A 20,395-nucleotide genomic window follows, 5' to 3' on the forward strand; every position below is an offset into this window, starting at 1 on the left:
TTGACCACCATAGCTGCACAGTTTGATATATTTGGGTTTAATTTGCCACTCATGAACAGAAGTAGGTTATTCATGCACAGACCCAAAGTTGTAAAGATCTTGATTGGGACAAACCTCTTAATAATGATTTAGTTCGTGAATGGAAAAACATATGTAGGCAGGCAAATTCCTCCCCCATAATCAGAGTGCCAAGGTTTGTTGGTCCTAGGGACGGTGAATACAAACTAATAGCATTTACAGATGCCAGTCGTTCTCTTTATGGTGTTGTAGTTTTTATATGTCATGTTGAGACAAATCAGTGTTGTTTCCTACAAGCTAAAAACCGTATGGTTAATACACATTTGAAGAATAAGTCGATTCCGTCATTGGAACTTAATGCAGTTTTGTTTGGTGTTGAAAGCTTAATGGAGTTACACAGAGACCTTACAGTTCCCTCAACCTCGGAGGCATCGCCATTTCTTGGGACGGGACGCGTGTGTGACTTTTTGCGGAGACCCAGCAGGACCCAGGCCAGCTGTTCCTTTCACCTCTCATCGGTGCAGCGTGCCATGAGAGCTGTTTTAAGAGAGCGGTGTGCCCTCTCGACCATGCCGCTCGCTGGGCGGTTGTATGCCGTTGTGCTGTGTAGAGTTGTACCCATCAGGCATGCCAAGGAGACCCAGAGCTGTCTGGCACTCCAAAGCAGCTGATCCAGCTGGAGAGGAAGGCCTCTGTGCATGATGTTGTTGATGCTTCATCCTTGGGGGTTGCTTCGGGCCAGCGAGTGGAGCAGTCTATGATCATCAGGAGGTATCTGGCTCCCCCCGACTGTGGAAGGGGCCCAATGACATCGATGTGGATGTGGCCAAACCGTCGATGAGGCGGGGGAAAATCGCCGATCCTGGACTCTGTGTGCTGGGATGTTTTGCTCGGCTGGCAAGGGATGCAGCTCCTTGCCCACTGGCAGATGTCCTTGTTGATGCTTTGCCAGATGAACTTATCAGTCATGAGGCACGGCGTTGTGCACCCCGATGGATGGGAGAGACTGTGGACTATGTAGAACATGTGCTTTTCCTCATGGCGAGCATTAGGAGGCTAGGGCAGCTTGTGCTGGTGTCGCAGAGGAAAGTTGTGCCTGAGTTTGCTAAGGGCACGTCCTTCCATTTGAGAGCCGTCACTGCCGTCCTGTAGTCCGCCGTCTCTGGGTCTGCTGCTTGTTCTCTCGCGAGGTCTTCGTAGTCGATGCTGAGGTGAAGGGAATTGATTTCTACTCTTGACAGAGCATCAGCCACTGAGTTTTTCTTGCCAGGAACATAGTTGATGGTGCAACTGAATTCGGAGATGTTGATCAGGTGCCGCTGTTGCCCTGCAGACCACACGTCCCCCTGCTTTGTAAATGCGTGAACCAGGGGTTTGTGATCTGTTAGGATTGTGAATTCTGTTCCCTCCAGCAGGTACCTGAAGTGCCTCACAGCCTGGTAGATAGCCAGCAGCTCTGTCGAAGGCACTGTAGCGGGTCTCAGCTGCGAAAACTTGCGGCTGAAGAAGGCCAAGGGCTGGGGTGTGCTGTTCACCAACTGTTCGAGTACTGTACCGCAGACAATGTTGCTGGCATCTGTTGTCAACCTGAGGGCAGTGGCAGGGTTGTGGTGAGTTAAAGTAGTGGCACTGGAGAGGGCCCTTTCCATTTGAATGAATGCCTGCTGCTGGTGAACTTCCCATGTTAGTGTTTTTGGTTTCCCGTTCAGGATTGACGTCAGGGGGTACATGATGCGGGTGATATCTGGGATGAAGCACCAGTAGTAGTTTATCATCCCGAGAAACTCCTGAAGGGCCTTGATGGTTTGTGGTTGAGGGAAATTTTCTAACTTTTACTTTAGAGGCTGTGGGGCACACTCCTGCTGGGGAAATCTTGTGGCCGAGGAAGTCTACTTTTTCTTTCCCAAAAATGCACTTGTCGAACCTGACAAGTGGTCCGCTGTCCTGCAGGCATTTCATGACGGCGCTTATGTGGCGAAGGTGTTCCTCTGGGGACCTGGAGAAGATGAGAATGTCGTCGACAAAGCAGATGCAGAAAGGCGGATCTCCCAAGATGGTGTCCAACATGCGCTGGAATGTGGCGCCTGCATTCCTGAGACCGAAAGTGGAATAGGAAAATGTGTAGCTTCCGAAAGGCGTGATGATGGCAGTTTTTGGGACGTCGTCAGGATGTACAGGGACTTGGAAGTACAATTGCAGTAGGTCCATCTTGGGGAAAATTTTGGCTCCATGGAGGGCACCCATTAGGTCCTGCATGTTAGGGAGCGGGTAGTGGTCTGGTGTTGTTACTAAATTCAGGCGCTGATAGTTGCCGCAAGGCCTCCATGAACCATAGGATTTCTTTACCATGCGGAGGGGAGACGCCCACAGGCTTGATGCCTTTTTACAGATGCCCATACATTCCATCTCTGTGAAGGCCCATTTGGCATCTCATAACTTCTGAGGGTAAAGTCTTTGGAACTTGGCATGGGTTGGTGGGCCCATCGTGGTGATGTGGTGGAAGATGCCATGCTTTGCTGAAGCCCCAGGTGACTGACGCAGCTCTGGTTTGAATACGTTTGGGAACTCCTGTAGGAGGGACGTGTAGCTGTTGGGGGCTGTGGAGCAGATGGTGGGCATTCCAGGTCCACTGGAGAGCTGACGGGAGTGGCATGTTCCTGTGTCAAGGAGGCGTTGTCTGGCAACGTCGACTAGAAGTCCGTGGTGCCCTAGGAAATCCGCGCCCAGTAGGAGAAACTTAACATCCACTATGACGAAAGGCCAGTGGTATCTGTGCCCCAGGATTGAGATAGCCCAGGTCGTCGTGCCATAAGTGCGGATGGGAGTTCCATTTGCTGCTATGAGGGTGGGTATTGAGTCAGGTATTTTTTCTAAACCTTCCCTGGATGGTGGAGACCGACTCCATTGCTACCATATCTACCAGCAGGCACCGTTTGGAAATTTCATCTGTGATGAAAAAACCTGCTGGGCAGGGGGAGGGGGGGGCTGGATTTTGCGGCCACAGCTGTTACTTGCGGCCGCCTTTGTCCTTTTTTGTGAAAGAACAGAGAGGCCTGCAAGTTCTGGTATTGGTCCCGAACTTTCTATGGTAGAAGAACCCTGCTGGGTTTGACCATATCCGATGCTCTCTGAGTGGCGATCTCTTCTTATAAACGGCATTGATGTCTCCATCGTAGTCGCCATCTTCCTCTGATAGGTTGCAGGCTCCCAGGGTGGCGGCTGCGAGGGTGGTGGCATGAATCGAGGCCTTGGTGGCCTTGTATAGTTTCTGGACGTTGTTGACTAAGGCATCCATGTCTAGGTTCTCTGCATCCTTTATCTGGTGCCGAACTTCCCACGGGAGGCGCCAAAGGAAAATTGCTTTTCTAAGGTCTATCATCCTTTTCCTTCCGTTTTCATCGCAGTCTGGGAGTGTTATCAACCCCTGCAGTTGGTCCCAGGCTTCCCTGGGTGATGCATCTCCAAGGGGCTGGGATAACAGGTCGAATGCACACTGCCCTCTCTCGGACACAGGCGTGGAGTAAGAATTCAGCAGTTTGTTTTTTAAGTCCATGTATGTGACTTTGTCCGGTTGCTCGTCCAGCCAGGGGGAGATTCTGTTGAATGCTTCTTCTGGGAGCGCCATCATGACTATGTCTGATTTGGTAGCATCATCTGAGATGCACGCCATGCAAAAGTGCATGTCTGCGTGCCGGAACCATGATGCCGTGTTTTACCGCGAGAACGGGGGAAGTTTGACTGTGTCTGGTTTTGTTGGCAAGAGAGGCGTACAGACAATACTCGTGGGTTCGCACTGAGGTTTTGTTTCTGACATCTTTACTTCTCACGCACCAAAACGCGGGAAAATGCGCCGTATTGAGTCCGTTAATGGTGCTGATTTGTTCGAGTGGTCAAACGAAGTGCCAAAACGTGCCCTTTTGGGTACGCCGTATTTAGTCTGTTAATGGCACGGTTTCCGCCAGGTAGGGTGCTATCAGAGGCCTAAACTTTACGCCGTAGTTAGTCCGCTAAAGCTCTCTGATGGTAGGGCGCGGTCGTCGTTAGTCCGTTAATAGCTGGGCCAAAACCTCCTACCAGTCCCTGACTCGGGCTCATCAGAGTGAGGTTCAAGAGAAATGTCAAAAGAGAGACTGATTCTTTATTATGTTGTTTAAGAGTTAGCTGGCCTTGTACCAGCACGGGCTCTTGCTCCTAGAGCAGCCCATAAAAAAGCAAAAGCGGACGGAAAGGTCAAAGAAACGAGCAGGCGACCCGGCGTCCCCCGCTGACGCCGTCCATACAGAATTTGTTTTCTGACAAGCATAAAAATACAGAACTTACAATATTCGTCTTTACAGGGCACATAAAAAATTTGTATATACATAAGGCTAAATATCGGTTAGAAAGGCCATGCAATGATGCATAAGATGAAGTCACCAAAGAAAATATGCTCAGCGGAGACTTGTGTAAGGCCGTCGAAACACTACGCTGGCGCCGATGTGGTGACTTTACACATGAAGAATCTGAAATGATGACAGGTAATATACATGACGTGATTAATGTACACATGAAGGGAGAAACACAAGAAAGGAGAGGCGATTTGACGCCCTTACAGGAGATCTATGAGATACAGAAGGTATAAATCAGTTACAAGTAATAGAAGTAGTAGCATGACTGGAAACAGAAAGGCCTGACACTGCCATCATTCATGTATGCCATGGAGGTAATGGAAATGCATATTATTATTGATGATAAAACATTGACATATTTGAGAACAAACCAACTCTATGGATAAACCAAAGTGGAGAGCACATGAAGGAACCAAAGTTAAACCAGTGCTAAACATAAGAAAAGTGGTAAAAATATATAATAAATGAAAGTATCAACGGGAAATAGAGAGAACAGCAAAAACAGTGCTATTTATTTGCAGAAAATACAGACAAAATATTGATGAGGCAAACTGGAACAGTAACATTGGTTAGAAAAGTTGGTGATTTTAAAATCTAAATTAATCTTATTAAAATATGATAGCAGAAAGAGCCACAAAGTGGATTATAAGTAAATAAAACGAAGACAAAAAACTTTCTCCCAGTGTGCCGTCCAGCACTTATGTGAAATAAGGCATAGGTACAAAATTATTCATCAACCTCGCCATGAAAACAAAGTTAAGTCATTGCCAGTATTCTTAGCTTTACAAAGCTGAGTTGAAATTTAAACTGACAGACCTAACACCAAAACTTTAAAACTGCAGACAAACAAATGGGAAAACTACGAATACGTAACAGGGCACATAGAAGCTTGGAGCCGTTACAAATTCATAACCTTCATATTACTACTACTAATAAAAATTGTTGTGGTGGTAATATTAGTGTTTAGTTATCTACAACGACCTTGTAACTTTTACAATTTCAAACGTAGATAAATAGTGGACAAGTGTAAGTCCGTGGTCATGTCAACAAAAAATGGCAAATATTCTGTATAGCCACGAAATCAGTTACAGTTCTGGGTAGCGCACCCTGTACTCTACTCTAGGCTACGGCGCCTGTCCCAAAGAAATCTCTAAAAGACAGGAAAAGGATATTTTCAAGTACTTAATGCAATACCCTAATGGTTTGAAATTTATTATGGTAATTCAATATATTAGCTCCGCGCCTGTTTTTACCTTTTCAACTGTTTTTTTCGACACTTTTAGCGGTTCTGATACTGGCGGTGCATCTGTTTGTTGTCGGCCAAATGGAATGCCCCTTCGCCGTGTTTAGTACTGGCCCGGGGGAGGTTGGGTACCCATACGTTAACAAGTTATTGCACTTGCCGAACGGGATATGAACCGTTCGAAACAGACGTACCCGTGCTCTGCCTTGTGAAGATCGCGTATGGAAACCCCTTGTTGGATGGACTTCTGGGGTTAATTACACTCGAGCCCCAAAAATTAAAGGTAAATTCATAATTAGCAACCAAAAAAACTATAGAAAAAGTCAAGTTATAGTGCCGTCGCCGCCATGGAGCTACTATATAGTTCTACCTTTGTTATTTATACTTTAAACCATTATTGCATTTGGACTTGAAAATATCATTGTCTAGGCCTATGTTTGAGTGTACATGCTTTAAACGTTTCTGAGATAATGGACCACACCCTTATATCTTAAAATTTAGGCTATTGTGGAAAATTGGGGTTTTTCGGTGGGTGAAAAAACAAAATGGGTGAAATAGGCTACAAGGAGAGACTTAACCTAACCTAATCTAGGGGTGGCCGTCTTGGTAAAACTACAGGGTAACTATGCACAGACTGCTACCTTGAAATTTGATTTGGTAGATCTTAGTAGTAGCTCCGCGACGGCGATTTCTTTCTAACTTGATTTTTCTACAGTTTTTTGGTTGCTAATTATGGATTTACCTTCAATTTTTGTTGCACGAATGTAATTAACCTGTAATTAACCCCCGAAGTCCATCCAACTAAGAGTTTCCATATGCGATCTTCATAAGACAGAGCACGGGTACGTCTGTTTGGAACGGTTCATATCCCGTCTGGCAAGTGCAATAACTCGTTAACGTATGGGTACCGCCCCCCGGGCCAGTACTAAACACAGTGAAGGGCCATTCCATTTGGCCGACAACAAACAAATGCACCGCCAGTATCAGAAGCCCTAAAAGTGTAGAAAAAACCAGTTTCCAAGGTAAAAACAGGCACGGAGCTAATATTTAGAATTACCAATGATTTTTCCTATACTTTTAGCGTTGCTGATGAAGACGGTGGTGGAGTTTTTTGTTGGTTAGTTATTGTTAACCACGTCTACCCAACATGGTTGGGGACCCTTTGGGAAAGTGGGGTTTTGGGGTGGGGGAAAACGTTGGGAGAAAGACCAGACTGCCATGTTGTTGTTATGGAATGGTTCCGCACATGCGTAAGTCATTAGGGAGCCATATGTCGAGGGGATTGGCTAAGGAAACCTGTTATAAAAGGAACTATACTAACCTAACATACCTTAACCAAACCTAACCTAGCAGGCCATGTTCCTTATCCGGGGGCTCCACCCCCGGACCCCCCGGTGAAGGACATTCCACTTTTTACCAAAAGCTCCCCAATAACACTGTGCATACGCGATAGCATTCCAGGATGACCAGCATACAAAAACATATCACTTCTGAGGTTAATTACAGTTGACCAACAAAAAATAATGGTAAATTGTTAATAATCAATCAAAATACTATAGGAAAAGTCAATATCCAAGGTAATACCCAATGCAAAGCAACCCCATAGTTCTACCTCCGACTTACCTGGTATATGTAAAGTAGGTGGCTGCATGAAGATATCATTTATTAATATAATTTTTGACTAAACAATATGGAAATGGGTAAATATAATACAGTAGAGGTAAGATAATGGATAGTTTGCAGAACGACAGGACAACTTCTGAATGGATGCTAAGTCCATTGTCTCCTTTGCCTCCCTGGCCAGGTCAGGGCACAGCACCCTAAGTGAGGTTAGGTAGGTAAGTTCTGGTTAGGTTAGGACCTGGCATTCTAGGAAAGGTTAAGGTTCTACACTCGCCCTGAAATAATTTGAGAAATTTACCATCTATGGTTTATGTTTACACTTGCATCCCCAGGGGACTGGCATTAACCCTTAAGGGACGGCATAATTTATCAATGTGCAGCACCCCAGACCGGGGAAACTTTGAGGTCGGCAAAATAAAAAAAAATCATGTCAATGGAAAGGGAATGACATGTACATTCACACTGTATAAATAAAAAAATTCTAAAAAATTTTCCCTACCTTCCACGAGAAGTTGAAAGTGACTATTTACAACCCCTTGTGGGGCCTCATTTACAAGACAATCGTAAATTTTACCAACTTATATATGTTTTTTCTAATAAGTTTTTTGGATTTTGTAAAATTATTATTACTGCTCACACAATATCAAAACAGATAAGAAATAAAAGCAGTAACAAATTTTTTTGCATATTTGTTGTAAAATATTCACGTAAATTTACGATAAGGAAGATTCAGTAACTTTTTTTTTTACTTTTACATGCTTTTTCTGATATTTCTTTGCAATTTTCTTTGTAAAATTACATTTACAACCGACATACTATCATAAAAGACAAAAACAAAAATCAACAGCAACCCCTTCGTATATTTACAAGCAAATTTACAAAACGACTCATGTGAGAGAGAGATGCAGTATTTTCCCCCTTGAAGTCACAAGCATTACTGATACTGGCCTAACTCTCACGTCTGCATAAAAGTTGCCATTAGTGAATTTATAGCTTATAGAAGTATTGGCACCTTTGTTTCAAATCATTATTACCATAACAGTGGTGCGTAATTCTGCGTCACACTGAAGCTCAATCTGTCCACCTCCCCAAACCTGTTTTACTTCACACTGAAGCTCAATCCGTCCACTAAACGTTAAACATGGAGAAAGTTCTGCGTGACGCTTGCTTAGTACCAGCCCCTCAAGAATGAAAGCAAAAATATAACAAAAAAACAGTTAAATTTCCATTATGTCAGTAAATTTCTCAAAATATCTCACCTATATTTCTTTATAAACACCATTTTTTATTCTTCAGCCATGGAATTATATCACTAGTTGGTGTCTTTGCGCAGCCGTCTTCTTTACATTTATCTTCTACCTAGCTTTCAGGGAAGGGGGGAGGCTTTCACCCTTTGCTGGACCCTCCCACACCTACCTTAACCAAAGACACTGGGTCTGGCCAGGGCACCTTCATCCCCACCTACCTAACTCTAACCTCAGAGAGACTTTTGGGTAACCTAACCTGGCCAGTTAAACAATTTAAGGTTGGGCACCTTCAACCCCTGGACCAGTTCCTTACCTAATAATTGTTATTAGTTTGAAAGCTTTCCATAAACTTACTCAATTTGAGCTTTTCCCTACCCAAAAACCCTTCTTTCCCATTGTGGTACTCTGAAGTGTAGGATATAAGGTAAGGTCCACTAGCTAACAAAGTGAATGTCAGAAATGTTCAAAATAAAACATAAGAAAACAATATTTTTAAGTCGAATGAGATAATGGCAAAGTAAAATAACAGCTATCTAATGATATGTAGGCTAGCTATACAGTACTTCTGTTTCTGAATCATTTTCTAAAATATCAAAGATATATTACAAGTTCTTCTCTGTTTCTTTCTCAGGAAGACTTGGTCTGTGAATCTACAGATCAGACACAACACACCAGTTTTTCAAAAATTTACCGTAAACCATTTAGACATATGCATCAGCCTTTGCTTCTGCCATCTAGGACAATGCAAAATTATCCTACTCACACATTCGAAACCTTTTAAACATGCTTGCTTTACTGTTAGCAGGCTCCCTTATGTAACCTCTTTACCAAGCTGAAGGCTTACCCTGAAGATCTCCATTTAGTCTGAACGATCTTTGGCAAACTTCCATGAATCTATATGATTACATGGCCTAGCCTTGGCTTCCACCTCAATGTGAACAAAGTCTCCTAACCACACATTCTTAATCTATCCAAACCTTACTAACATGTTAACTTGAAGACTACCTTTGCATAGCCAGGGGCTCCAGGGCTCTGCCACTGGACCCCATAGAAACTTCCATGAATCTATTTGATTACTGTACATGGTCTAACCTTGGCTTCCACCTCGGTGTGAATAAAACTCTTCTAACCACAGATTTTTAATCTACCCAAACCTTACTAAGATATAGCCAGGGGTCCAGGGCTCTGCCACTGGACCCCATAGACACTTGACTGATCTGAAGCAAACTGGCATGAATTTCCTGGAACATAGTTGGGTCTAGGATCAAAGTCCAGTCTGACCCTAGGCCTTAACCTTGTCAAACAGATACTCTTCTAACTTTGTGAAACAGATCACGTGCTTAAGCATCACATCTCTTAACTCGCCAAAATATTCAATTGGTATTACAAACAAAACTCTCGTAGTAAGGTTTAAGTGGATATCCTGTCAGTACATGTGGCAGAAATCCAGATGCACAGTTCTAGGCCCACATCAGGTAGGCCTATCATTAAGTGGGTTCTACTGGATAAAAAGAGCGTCTAAGGAACAACCTAGCTCAACCTGTGCAAGAGACTGGTCAGATCTAAAAAGCCTACAACCTATACAACTAGTCAAATGTGCACTGGAAGAACTCTAGGATGAGCAGTCTGTGGCAATGCCTTTTACACTGACTGTAAAAACTGGTGAATTCTAGAAATGTTATTAATTTAACTTTTAAGACTAAAAATTTTCACATATATGAGGGTGTGCTGAATAACTTTCCTTATATGGTATAGAATTTTTAGGTTGGACAAGTGCTTCATCTGATATACCCCTGGTAAGCCATTGACATACTGCCTAGGGAAGAAACAAAAGTGAGTGAAGTACTGAGATAAGCTGCAACCTAATTCATCAAACTTAAGATGATGGGTCATTCCCTACTTAACCTTATTCTAAGATTAGGGCTCCTCACTGTGGTTTCCTCTTATTAACTATGGGATTTTGCAATGGGTTAACCAAGCACTTACAATGGAAGTAAATGTAAAATTCATCCCAGTTACATTAAACACTATTGTAAGAATCACACTTCACCACTTTTAGAATTAACAGCATCCATAGAAACCCAAATAATTCAATGAAATTTAATAAACTACTATATGTTGTTTCTTAACTTCTGGGACAAAGAAGTATAGTAACAAGAATTTACACGTCTCTAACTAATAATTTTGCATCAAAACTGGACTGGAAGTTTCATAATGCCACAACCATACATGAACATTAGGCCTGGTAACATACTAAAGAATTCAGTTCTAGGACAAATTATGCAACACTGCACGAGCATAACTGTAGTGATTTCACATATTACTGCAACCAAAGTGTGTGAATAGGAAGAGCAATTGGTGTGGACAAGAAAAAAAGCAATCATTGAACAGTATAAACAAAATAGTAATAATTTTAAAACACCAACCAATCTATGTCTGTTATTTATTTCTGAAGGACTTTTTTGCACAGCTTTAAAATATCCTAACTCTGTGGGAAAACTCACTGCTGTAAGTGTGAATGGTCATACAGTATACTGTATAGATACCACCAAATGTGCCAACCTATTTCTCCTCTGTATGCAATAATGCATGCAAATTTGATCACAGCCTACTTTTCAAATATTCACCGCTAGGTAATTTAGACTATAGGGTAACAAAGAAAGATTCAAGGTACCATGCATATCAGTTATCCTGAGCTTGGTCAACATGCATGCCAGTTATGGGAAAATGGCAGTTGGATGAACAATGGATGGAACAAAAGAGGAGTTATCATTAAGAAAAATAAAGCGTAGGTTAAATTTCTTGAAATGACAAAGTATGGGGTTTCGTTTTTTATTTATTATATTCTGATGGGGCATGAATTTTTGGGACATCAAGTTTATTCTCAAGTTCAGACTCACTTAGGCTATATGCTCTGGAATTTATAAGGAATTTGCTTTTATGGCTTTCGAGTTTTGTATTTTTAATACTATACAGCATATTTAAGGAGAATTAGACTGCATAATCATTGTAAAAACTACTTGAGTTTATGGGCTGCCCAAGAGCAAGAGCCCATGCTAGCGTAAGGCTAGTTTGATCAACAACTTTCTGAATGCATTTTCTGTTTCTTATTTTCAGATCATGTAGGGCAAAGCAAGGTAATCACTGAGAAGCAAGATGAGCAAAAAAGAACTGAAAGATGTTTCACAACTGGGAGAATGGGGTTTTAAGCCAAAAGATATAACTTTTGGAACGCTCCAAAGTCTTGAAAGAGTTCGCATTGGTCAGCTATCAAGCCATCGCTACATATCTCGCATCAACACTTGTCTTGCAGCTAGTCATGTCCTATCAGATGTTACTCTGTATCAAAAAGAACAGGTAAATGAACCTTTTATATATATAATAATACTTCACAATATATATATATATATATATATATATATATATATATATATATATATATATATATATATATATGTGTGTGTGTGTGTGTGTGTGTGTGTGTGTGTGTGTGTGTGTGTGTGTGTATGCATGTCCTCTACTTATGGTGCCACCAACTTACAGCGATTCAATCTTATGGTGCTTTTTCAGTTCCGTTAACGCCATTTTTACAGTGCCATTAACGGCATTTTACAGCACCATAATTCGATATTGCATCAAGTTACAGCACTGTAAGCACCGTTGACAGCACTAACAGCAAGAATAGGCATCAAGTTAATGGCTTACAGCGCTGTAAAATCTGATGCAACATCAAATACATTAAGATAACGGAGAAAAAATCGACTTAGTGAGTGAGGCGCTGGACGGACGCTGTAAGGAGGACCCTAAACTAATATATAGGTTACACTGTATATATATATATATATATATATATATATATATATATATATATATATATATATATATATATATATATATATTATATATATATATATATATATTATATACACACACACACAGTAAACCCTCAATTTTCACATTCACACAATTTGCAGACTCAGCAATTAACAGAATTTTCTGTGGAACCTATCTATAAATTATTTGCAGGAAACCCACCCATTCGTGGATTTTTGCATAGAGCAATATCCTGTATTTTCATATTATTTTCGTGACTAAATACTGTACTGTATCTACATATACATTTTATGATAAAATAATGATTTACAATACGGGCAGTCCCCGGTTATTGATGATCCGGTTTTACGGGGCTTATCTAGTGACGATAATTGGCAAATTTCGGCACCGAAAATCACCAATTTTCGCTTATTGGCGCCAATGATTGTGTATTTTCACCGATACATACCTAACCAAGGCACTGATAACTGAAAATCGGCACTTTTCGGTGCCAAAAATCGCCAATTTTCGGTTATCATTATGCCATCAGAACAGAACCTCCACCAATAACCAGGGACCGCCTGTACTAATTTTCAAATATTAATATCAAGTTTAATAAGATTAAATAATAACAAATAATAAAAATAATTTTCTCTCTCTCTTCTCTCTCTCTCTCTCTCTCTCTCTCTCTCGTACTGAGATGTACTGTATATTTATTTGTTATGTATGATAAATAAATAATTTAATAATTTTCAAATATTAATATAAACAGCAATAATATCAATTCATTAAAGAAAATACTATAGTGAATTAGTAAAATTTTAGTTTATAAATTAATGAATTATGTAAAATTTTAAAGAAATATATTTACCCTTAATCTTTAGCTGTAAGACTTGGGGAGGGGGAGGGTGAACCTGTCAGATATGCCAAGTAACCTGACAGCAGGGGTTGGGTGGTCAGTGTTACCAACTTAGTGGCAATAGGATAAACTAAAAAATCTCTCTCTCTCTCTCTCTCTCTCTCTCTCTCTCTCTCTCTCTCTCTCTCTCTTCTCTCTCTCTCTCTCTCTCTCAGGAAAAGATAGAATTTTTATGGTATGTTTATTTGTTTTGTATGATAAGTACGGTAAATGGATTACCCTATTAATAAGTACTCATTTTCAAATATTAATAAGATTAATAAGATATAATATAATAATAATAATTATATAATAATAATAATATACTGTAATTACAACATTTATGTATTTCTATAGTAAGTTATGAAAAATTTTAAACAAACAAATTTCAACCCTGATCATTTCCTAAGTCTTGGAGCTCAGGGGGGAGGGTGAACCTGTCAAATATGTCAAATTACTACGAAGGGTAGATAGTTGTTGCCACGACGTGATCAAATCAATTTCTCTTTTTCTCTTCCTTTCTCTCTCTCGCCAAAAGGTAGAATGTGAGAAATACATAGACAGATAAATAGATACTTAGTTTAGCCCTTTCTCTCTCTCTCTCAGGAAAAGATACTGCTAATTTGAGTCTCTTTAAGCAATTGGTATTAACACATAATGCACGCTGTTTGTGTGTGTGTGTTCATAATGTTTTTAAAATGTGCAGTTAATACATCTTTGGAACAAAAACAACAAACATATAAATTTTGTAAAGAGAAATGGATTAACATTCCTCAAGAGATTAAAGAGATAAACTAACTCTCTCTCTCTCTCTCTCTCTCTCTCTCTCTCTCTCTCTCTCTCTCTCTCTCTCTCTCTCTCTCTCTCTCTCTCTCTCTCTGTTTTTGCTGGAAGGGTGTATGTATATATTTTTAAGCGTACTAATGTTTAAGATGACTTTGAAATTATATTAATAATATAATTTCAAAGGTTAATACAGTAATAGGATAATAATTTAAGATATATTTAATGTAGAATGATACATTAAGTATACATTTGAATTTGAACTTTCAAGATAGGCAGTTATAAGCATTTTTAGAGGGAGGTTCTAAGTATTCGCGGTTAACTATGGTGGGGACCTGCAGCACATCCCCCACGAATACGGGGATTTTCACTGTATATATAGATATATATATATATACAGTAAACCCCCATATTTGCAGGGGCTGCATAACATACCCCCCCACGAATAGCTGAAATCCGCAAATACTTAGAACCCTTCTAAAAACACTTAGAACTGCCCATCTTGATAGTACAAACACAAAAAAAGCTAAAAATGCTTATACAGGTATTATCCTACTTTCGATGAGTTAGGTTCCAAAACCATCGTTTGTTGGAAAAAACCTACCTAGAATATAGCCTAGCCCACACTAGGGATCAGTACCATATATATACATATATGGTAGCCTAGCCTACACTATTAAGTATACTCTATACATACACGGTATAGTAATTATTAATATCAGCTAATTCTGGATGTTCATGCAGTGATTTATAATAATTCAATACAAAGAGAAATTGAATAACAAACAAGAATTAGCATAGCCTGCACTATGGTATATCGATACATATACAGTAGCCTCAGCCTACATTTATACTGTACCTATATTAACATAATATTGTAGTATACAAACATCAACATAACGATTATGCATCTTTTCTGTGGATCTTTTAAAATGTTATGCTTTAATTCACTGTATCCACAATATTGTATATATTCTTATATTGCTTTTGTATTGTAAATTGCAGTCATAGCGGTCAATGTTTTGGTTTGAAATCGATTATGTGGGTAAGTTTATTCGCCATATTTAACTCAGTTCAGAGCTCTTTCTAGCTTCTAGTTAGTGTAAATGAATCTCTAGATACTTTATTCATATGGGGCAAGGTTATTTTTGGTTATATGAAGTGTTTTTAAGTCGAAATATAACTTGAATACGTCTTGTGAAATTAATTTAGCTATTTTTTCGTTAATAGATAACGTTGGCCGTCTGGGGCCATTTGTTTTGTGTAAAATAATCAAATCTTTCACTATTTTTTCACTTGACTTCATCGTAATATAAGCTTTACATATTTATCATTTATCAGCGTAAAAATAGTAGTAATATGGGGTCTTTCATGCCCAGTAGTTTTGATTAAAATACTTTCTCTCCAATTTTAATTATGGTCGGGTTTCATCCATGTTGCTGATGCACGATAATTTATGGTCATTAGCAGCTTGAACATTGTTTTCTCAGCTTCAGTTAACTTTGCAGCTTAAATTTAGCAGTATATTTCTTGCCAATCTTCTATCCATAGTAAATAAGGGTATAATGTAAAAATATATCGGTCCTATTCTAGTTAACGCCATGTACTATAACTACAGTAATTGTTTACTACCGTACGATGGTTGAAATACAAGCAAAACGGCTGTTGCTATCCAATTCAGTTATAAGCAAAACAACAGTTTCCCGTTCGGTTGTTTATGGCTGTACGCATTTACGCAAGAGTATAACGTTACCAAAACTTCTTTTATCATTCTCTTTTACTTTTTTAACTAGAAGATGGGATAAAGAGATGGAGAAAAAGAAGTTGGTCTATTGTATTTTGGTCTCTCTGTTGCCTGATTACGCTGCTGCCTGTCCCTGTGTGAAATTTAAAAATTTTTTTATAAATATTGTCGTATCAGTATTAATTACTTACCCCATCGCAAAATTGAATTATCGTAAGGCAAATTATGGTAACTTGAGCACTACCTGGTTACCTGAGTATTTTAATAGTTTTATCACAAAAAGTGCATTTAGTCAAGAAAATATATGAGAATACAGTAATCAGTGAATATTTCTCAGTGAAAAATACCACGAATGGGCAAATTTTCGGCGAATAATGAGTATATATGTCCCATAGAGAAATCCACGATAGGTGAGTCATAAAACAGGGGTTTACTGTATATATGTGTGTATGTATATATATATATATATATATATATATATATATATATATATATATATATATATATGCACACACACACATACACACACAGTTAAATCCCGGTCCTCAACACTACTCCATTCCAGAAGAAGCGTCAGGTGTGATTCAGTCGAGATCTGAATCAATTTTTTCCATCGAAAATAAAACGAAGATGGATTAATCTGTTCTTAACCACCAGTTATTACCGTAGCCTTGCCTTTTATACAAAACATTACACATAAATTACAATTTAGTTCAGAGTTAAATAACATAACGTATTAGATGCACATTTTATTTTTAAATGTATACTGTGTCAACCATATTACCGATGGTTGACCGAGCACCATAGGCTAGGCTAGGTACTGTACTGGGTAGGCATAAAAATTGTTCCTAATAATAAAACATTGAAAAAAACAAGCCTAATTACTGTATTACAGTAAGTTAATAAAGTATTAAAAATCAGCCGAGAGTTATGTTTGTTATCACAAACTTACAAAAAATTGCCTAAGTTACATCGGCAGCTTATGGCATAAGCAGATGTAAACAAACCATAGTGCTGCCCTGGTGGGCATCACAGTAATACATAAAAGTTGTTTATGTTCAGTGGTAATTTATGGTAAATTTCATACAGAGTCTACTGGAATAGTGTATACAAAATTGCTTTAAAATATCTATCAATAAAACTTAAGATACTAATAAAAATTTTTCCCATAAAATATCCTTGCAAAATAGGGTGCTTCTTCTCGATTGCAAAAAGGTACTGTACTGTACCAACAAATGTCAAGATCAGGCAGGGTTTTAAGCTTATTTGACTTGGAAAATAATTTTTATCTGTGGTGCATCACTATATTGTGATCGAAAATAGTGAGTAAAAAAGCACAATAATGTAATTGATAAACTGTATTTTTCAAGATACAAAAAAATACAAAAAGGATAATAAACAAGGGAGCTTTTCAACCGTTTGCACAATGGTCCTCTTCAGCCAACTGAATAAAAATACTTGTTTTCTTAAAATGACACCTTGAAAAGGATTTTTCGTGACAATCGATCCACGGAAAACATCGAACACTCTTTCAGTGTGGACTTAGCAGTCATATATAATGGCTGTTTCCGTAGATCTGTGTGCCAACACCATTGTGATCTTCTTAATTATTGTCGCCGATCAAATGCGAGGTGCTCATCACTGGTGAAAAGGTGGTTCGTGGGTGAAAACGACTTTCAGCATCGGTGCCTGTTGTTTTCTGCGACATTGCCATTTTCGACACCTGTGCGAGGGGAGAGAGGGGAGTCCACAGTATCAGGGCCCCTGAGAAACTGCCTGAAATTTAAATTTATGAAATGACAGACTAGCCTGTCTGTATGTATGTCCTCCTAAATGTGGCTTTTATTGCCATCTAATGTTTTGCAAATATTTATCAAAGCCCCCTCTACCCTTCTGTGGCCTACTTTCACTACTTCTATATATAGTTTTAGCTCCTCCCAATCCATGATCAGTGATTATTCTCCCGACAATGTTTACAATAGTGCTGTTTTGAGCAAAGTCCCTAACCGCTTTTTTATGTTCTTGCAATCTGATGTTCTTCCCCTACCTGTCTCCCTAAAATAAAATAAATTACAGAGCTTCAAGTTTGTGACCACAAGATTTAGATGATGAAATTGCCCATAGTATAGTTGAGTTACCCTGCCCATTTTATTGAGGATGTTTTGTCTAAGGCTAAGAAAAATCTTTTACAACCTTGACTCAAAGCAGATTGATCACAGCAAAGAGATTCATAACGCTTCCATATCATGAAAAAATTAAAATCAACAGCCCCAGTTTAATCAATAGTACAGGTAATGTTAAAGTATCTTTCACTTATGAAAATTCAATCAAATCCAAATTCAAAAGAATAAAGCCACAGAATTCCCTAGTGATAGTAACAAGAGATATAGGAGTGTATTCTGATAAAATGCAAGCTCTGTAATTTATTTTATTTTTGGGAGACAGGTAGGGGAAGAACATCAGATTGCAAGAACATAAAAAAGCGGTTAGAGACTTCGCTCAAAACAGCACTATTGCTAAACATTGTTGGGAGAATAATCACTTCATGGATTGGGAGGGAGCTAAAACTTTTTTATGCTCTTGCAATCTGATCTTCTTCCTCCTACCTGTCTCCCAAAATAAAATAAATTACAGAGCTTGCATTTTATAAAATATACTCCTATGTCTCTCTTGTTACTATCACTATCAATTCTGTGGCTATTATTCTTATTAATTTGATTTGATTGAATTTTTCATAAGTGAAAGCTACTTTAACATTACCTCCACTATTGATTAACTGGGCTGTTGATTTTAATTTTTCATGATATGGAAGCATTATGAATCTCTTGCTGTGATCAATCTGCTTGAGTGAAGGGTTGTAAAACTTTTCTTAGCCTTAGACAAAGCATCCTCAATAAAATGGGCAGGTAACTCAACTTACTAAAAGTATTTTGAATATGGGCAATTTCATCATCTAAATATTGTGGGGCACAAACTTGAAGCTCTGTAATTTATTTTATTTTGGGAGACAGGTAGCAGGAAGAACATCAGATTGTAAAAACATAAAAAGCGATTAGGGACTTCGCTCAAAACAGCACTATTGCTAAACATTGTTGGGAGAATAATCACGTCATGGATTGGGAGAGGAGCTAAAACTATATATAGAAGTAGTTAGGCCATAGAAGGGTAGTGGAAAGGGCTTTGATAAATATTTGCAAAACATTAGATGGCATTAAAGCTATTTTTTTAGGAGGACATATTTATACAGACAGGCTAGTCTGTCATTCCATAAATTTAAATTTCAGGCAGTTTCTCATGGCCCCTGATACTTTGTCTCCCCTCATCTCTCCTATATTTACAGGTTGTCAGTAGCAGTTGTCGCAGAAACAACAGGCACCGATGCTGAAAGTCATTCTCCACCCACAAACCACCTAGTCACCAGTGGTCAGCACCGTGCGATTTATATTGGAGTGGCAGCCGTTAAGATCACAACAGTTGGCCCACAGATACGGGGAAACAGCCATTGCATAACTGCTAAGTCCACATCAAAGATTGTTCGATGTTTTCCAGGATCGACTGTCATAAAAATTCTTTTCAATGTGTCTTTTAAGAAAAACAAGTATTTTTATTCAGTTGGCTGAAGAGGACTTTGCGCTAATTTTATTTATGAAAACTCCTTGTTTTTATATTTTTTGTATCTTGAAAATACAGTTTATCAGTTACATTACTGTGGCTTTTTTACTAATCATTTTTATATTAGGTATAAAAGAATTTTTCTTAATTTCTATTATAATAATAATAATAATAATAGTGACAAATACAGGCAGTCCCGGTTATCAGCGGCAGTTCCATTCTGATGGCATGATGATAGCGTAAAATTAATTTAACCGGGGATCAGCGCATATCAGTTGCCAAAATCCAGTTATTTTATTTTAGACAAGCACCATAAAACTGGGTTGCCGATAACTGGGGACTGCCTGTATACCATAGCAGCATCTCAGTTAACTTCAGGTTAACCTCTTCTTTACCGAGAAGCTTAACCCTTTAACTGTTTAGTACATATATATATGTAGTGGCCCAAACCCACCTGAGCCGTTTATTACGTATATATACGGAGAGCAGATGTTTTGACCGTGGCGTTTAGTATGTATATATACGATCGATTTTTCCTACCCTCCTTTCAAAGTTAATCCACTAAAATATGTTTCCTCTAGGTCCCAGGAAGTCTTTTGACCATATCCAAACAACAATTTTCCTCCTGATCCTTTATCCTTATTTTCCTGACTTTCCTAATCTAATGGGATTTTTCGCCAATAGCGGCTACATTGCTAGGTATATATTTAGACACTGCTCTGCTGGGCTGGTTCGTTCTCTTACTCGGAACTTTGGACTTTCAATGGGGATGGAAGGGCTATAATCCTACGTAATCCAACTTAGTACCAGTGGTGTGCTACTTTCATCTTCTGTTATACTTTTTTCCAGCTGTAGTGCAAATGAAAACGATAAGTAATTGTGATGTATTGACATTTATTCTGACTGAAATACAACATTCAATATTAAAGTAATAATTTCTCTCTCTCTCTTTCTCTCTTTCTCTCTCTCTCTTTCTTTTATTCTCTTTCTCTCTCTCTCTCTCTCTCTCTCTCTCTCTCTCTCTTT

General features: G+C 39.0%; 1 protein-coding gene across 5 annotated transcripts in view; it reads left to right on the plus strand.

Annotated features, from left to right (window-relative positions):
- The first annotated feature begins 5,325 nt into the window (after window positions 1-5,325).
- The window catches only part of LOC136833122 (DNA excision repair protein ERCC-8-like), a 232,215-nt gene continuing 217,145 nt past the window's right edge, over window positions 5,326-20,395 (plus strand). The window contains exons 1-2 of one of the 5 annotated variants that reach the window (XM_067094776.1): window positions 5,326-5,432; window positions 11,637-11,876. In XM_067094776.1, the coding sequence (XP_066950877.1) occupies window positions 11,676-11,876 (201 nt within the window). In that variant the 5' untranslated portion in view covers window positions 5,326-5,432; window positions 11,637-11,675. The other 4 variants (XM_067094777.1, XM_067094779.1, XM_067094778.1 and 1 more) reach the window with 4 other exon arrangements.

The sequence above is a fragment of the Macrobrachium rosenbergii genome, chromosome 51 (assembly GCF_040412425.1).
Source record: "Macrobrachium rosenbergii isolate ZJJX-2024 chromosome 51, ASM4041242v1, whole genome shotgun sequence".
Taxonomy (NCBI): domain Eukaryota; kingdom Metazoa; phylum Arthropoda; class Malacostraca; order Decapoda; family Palaemonidae; genus Macrobrachium; species Macrobrachium rosenbergii.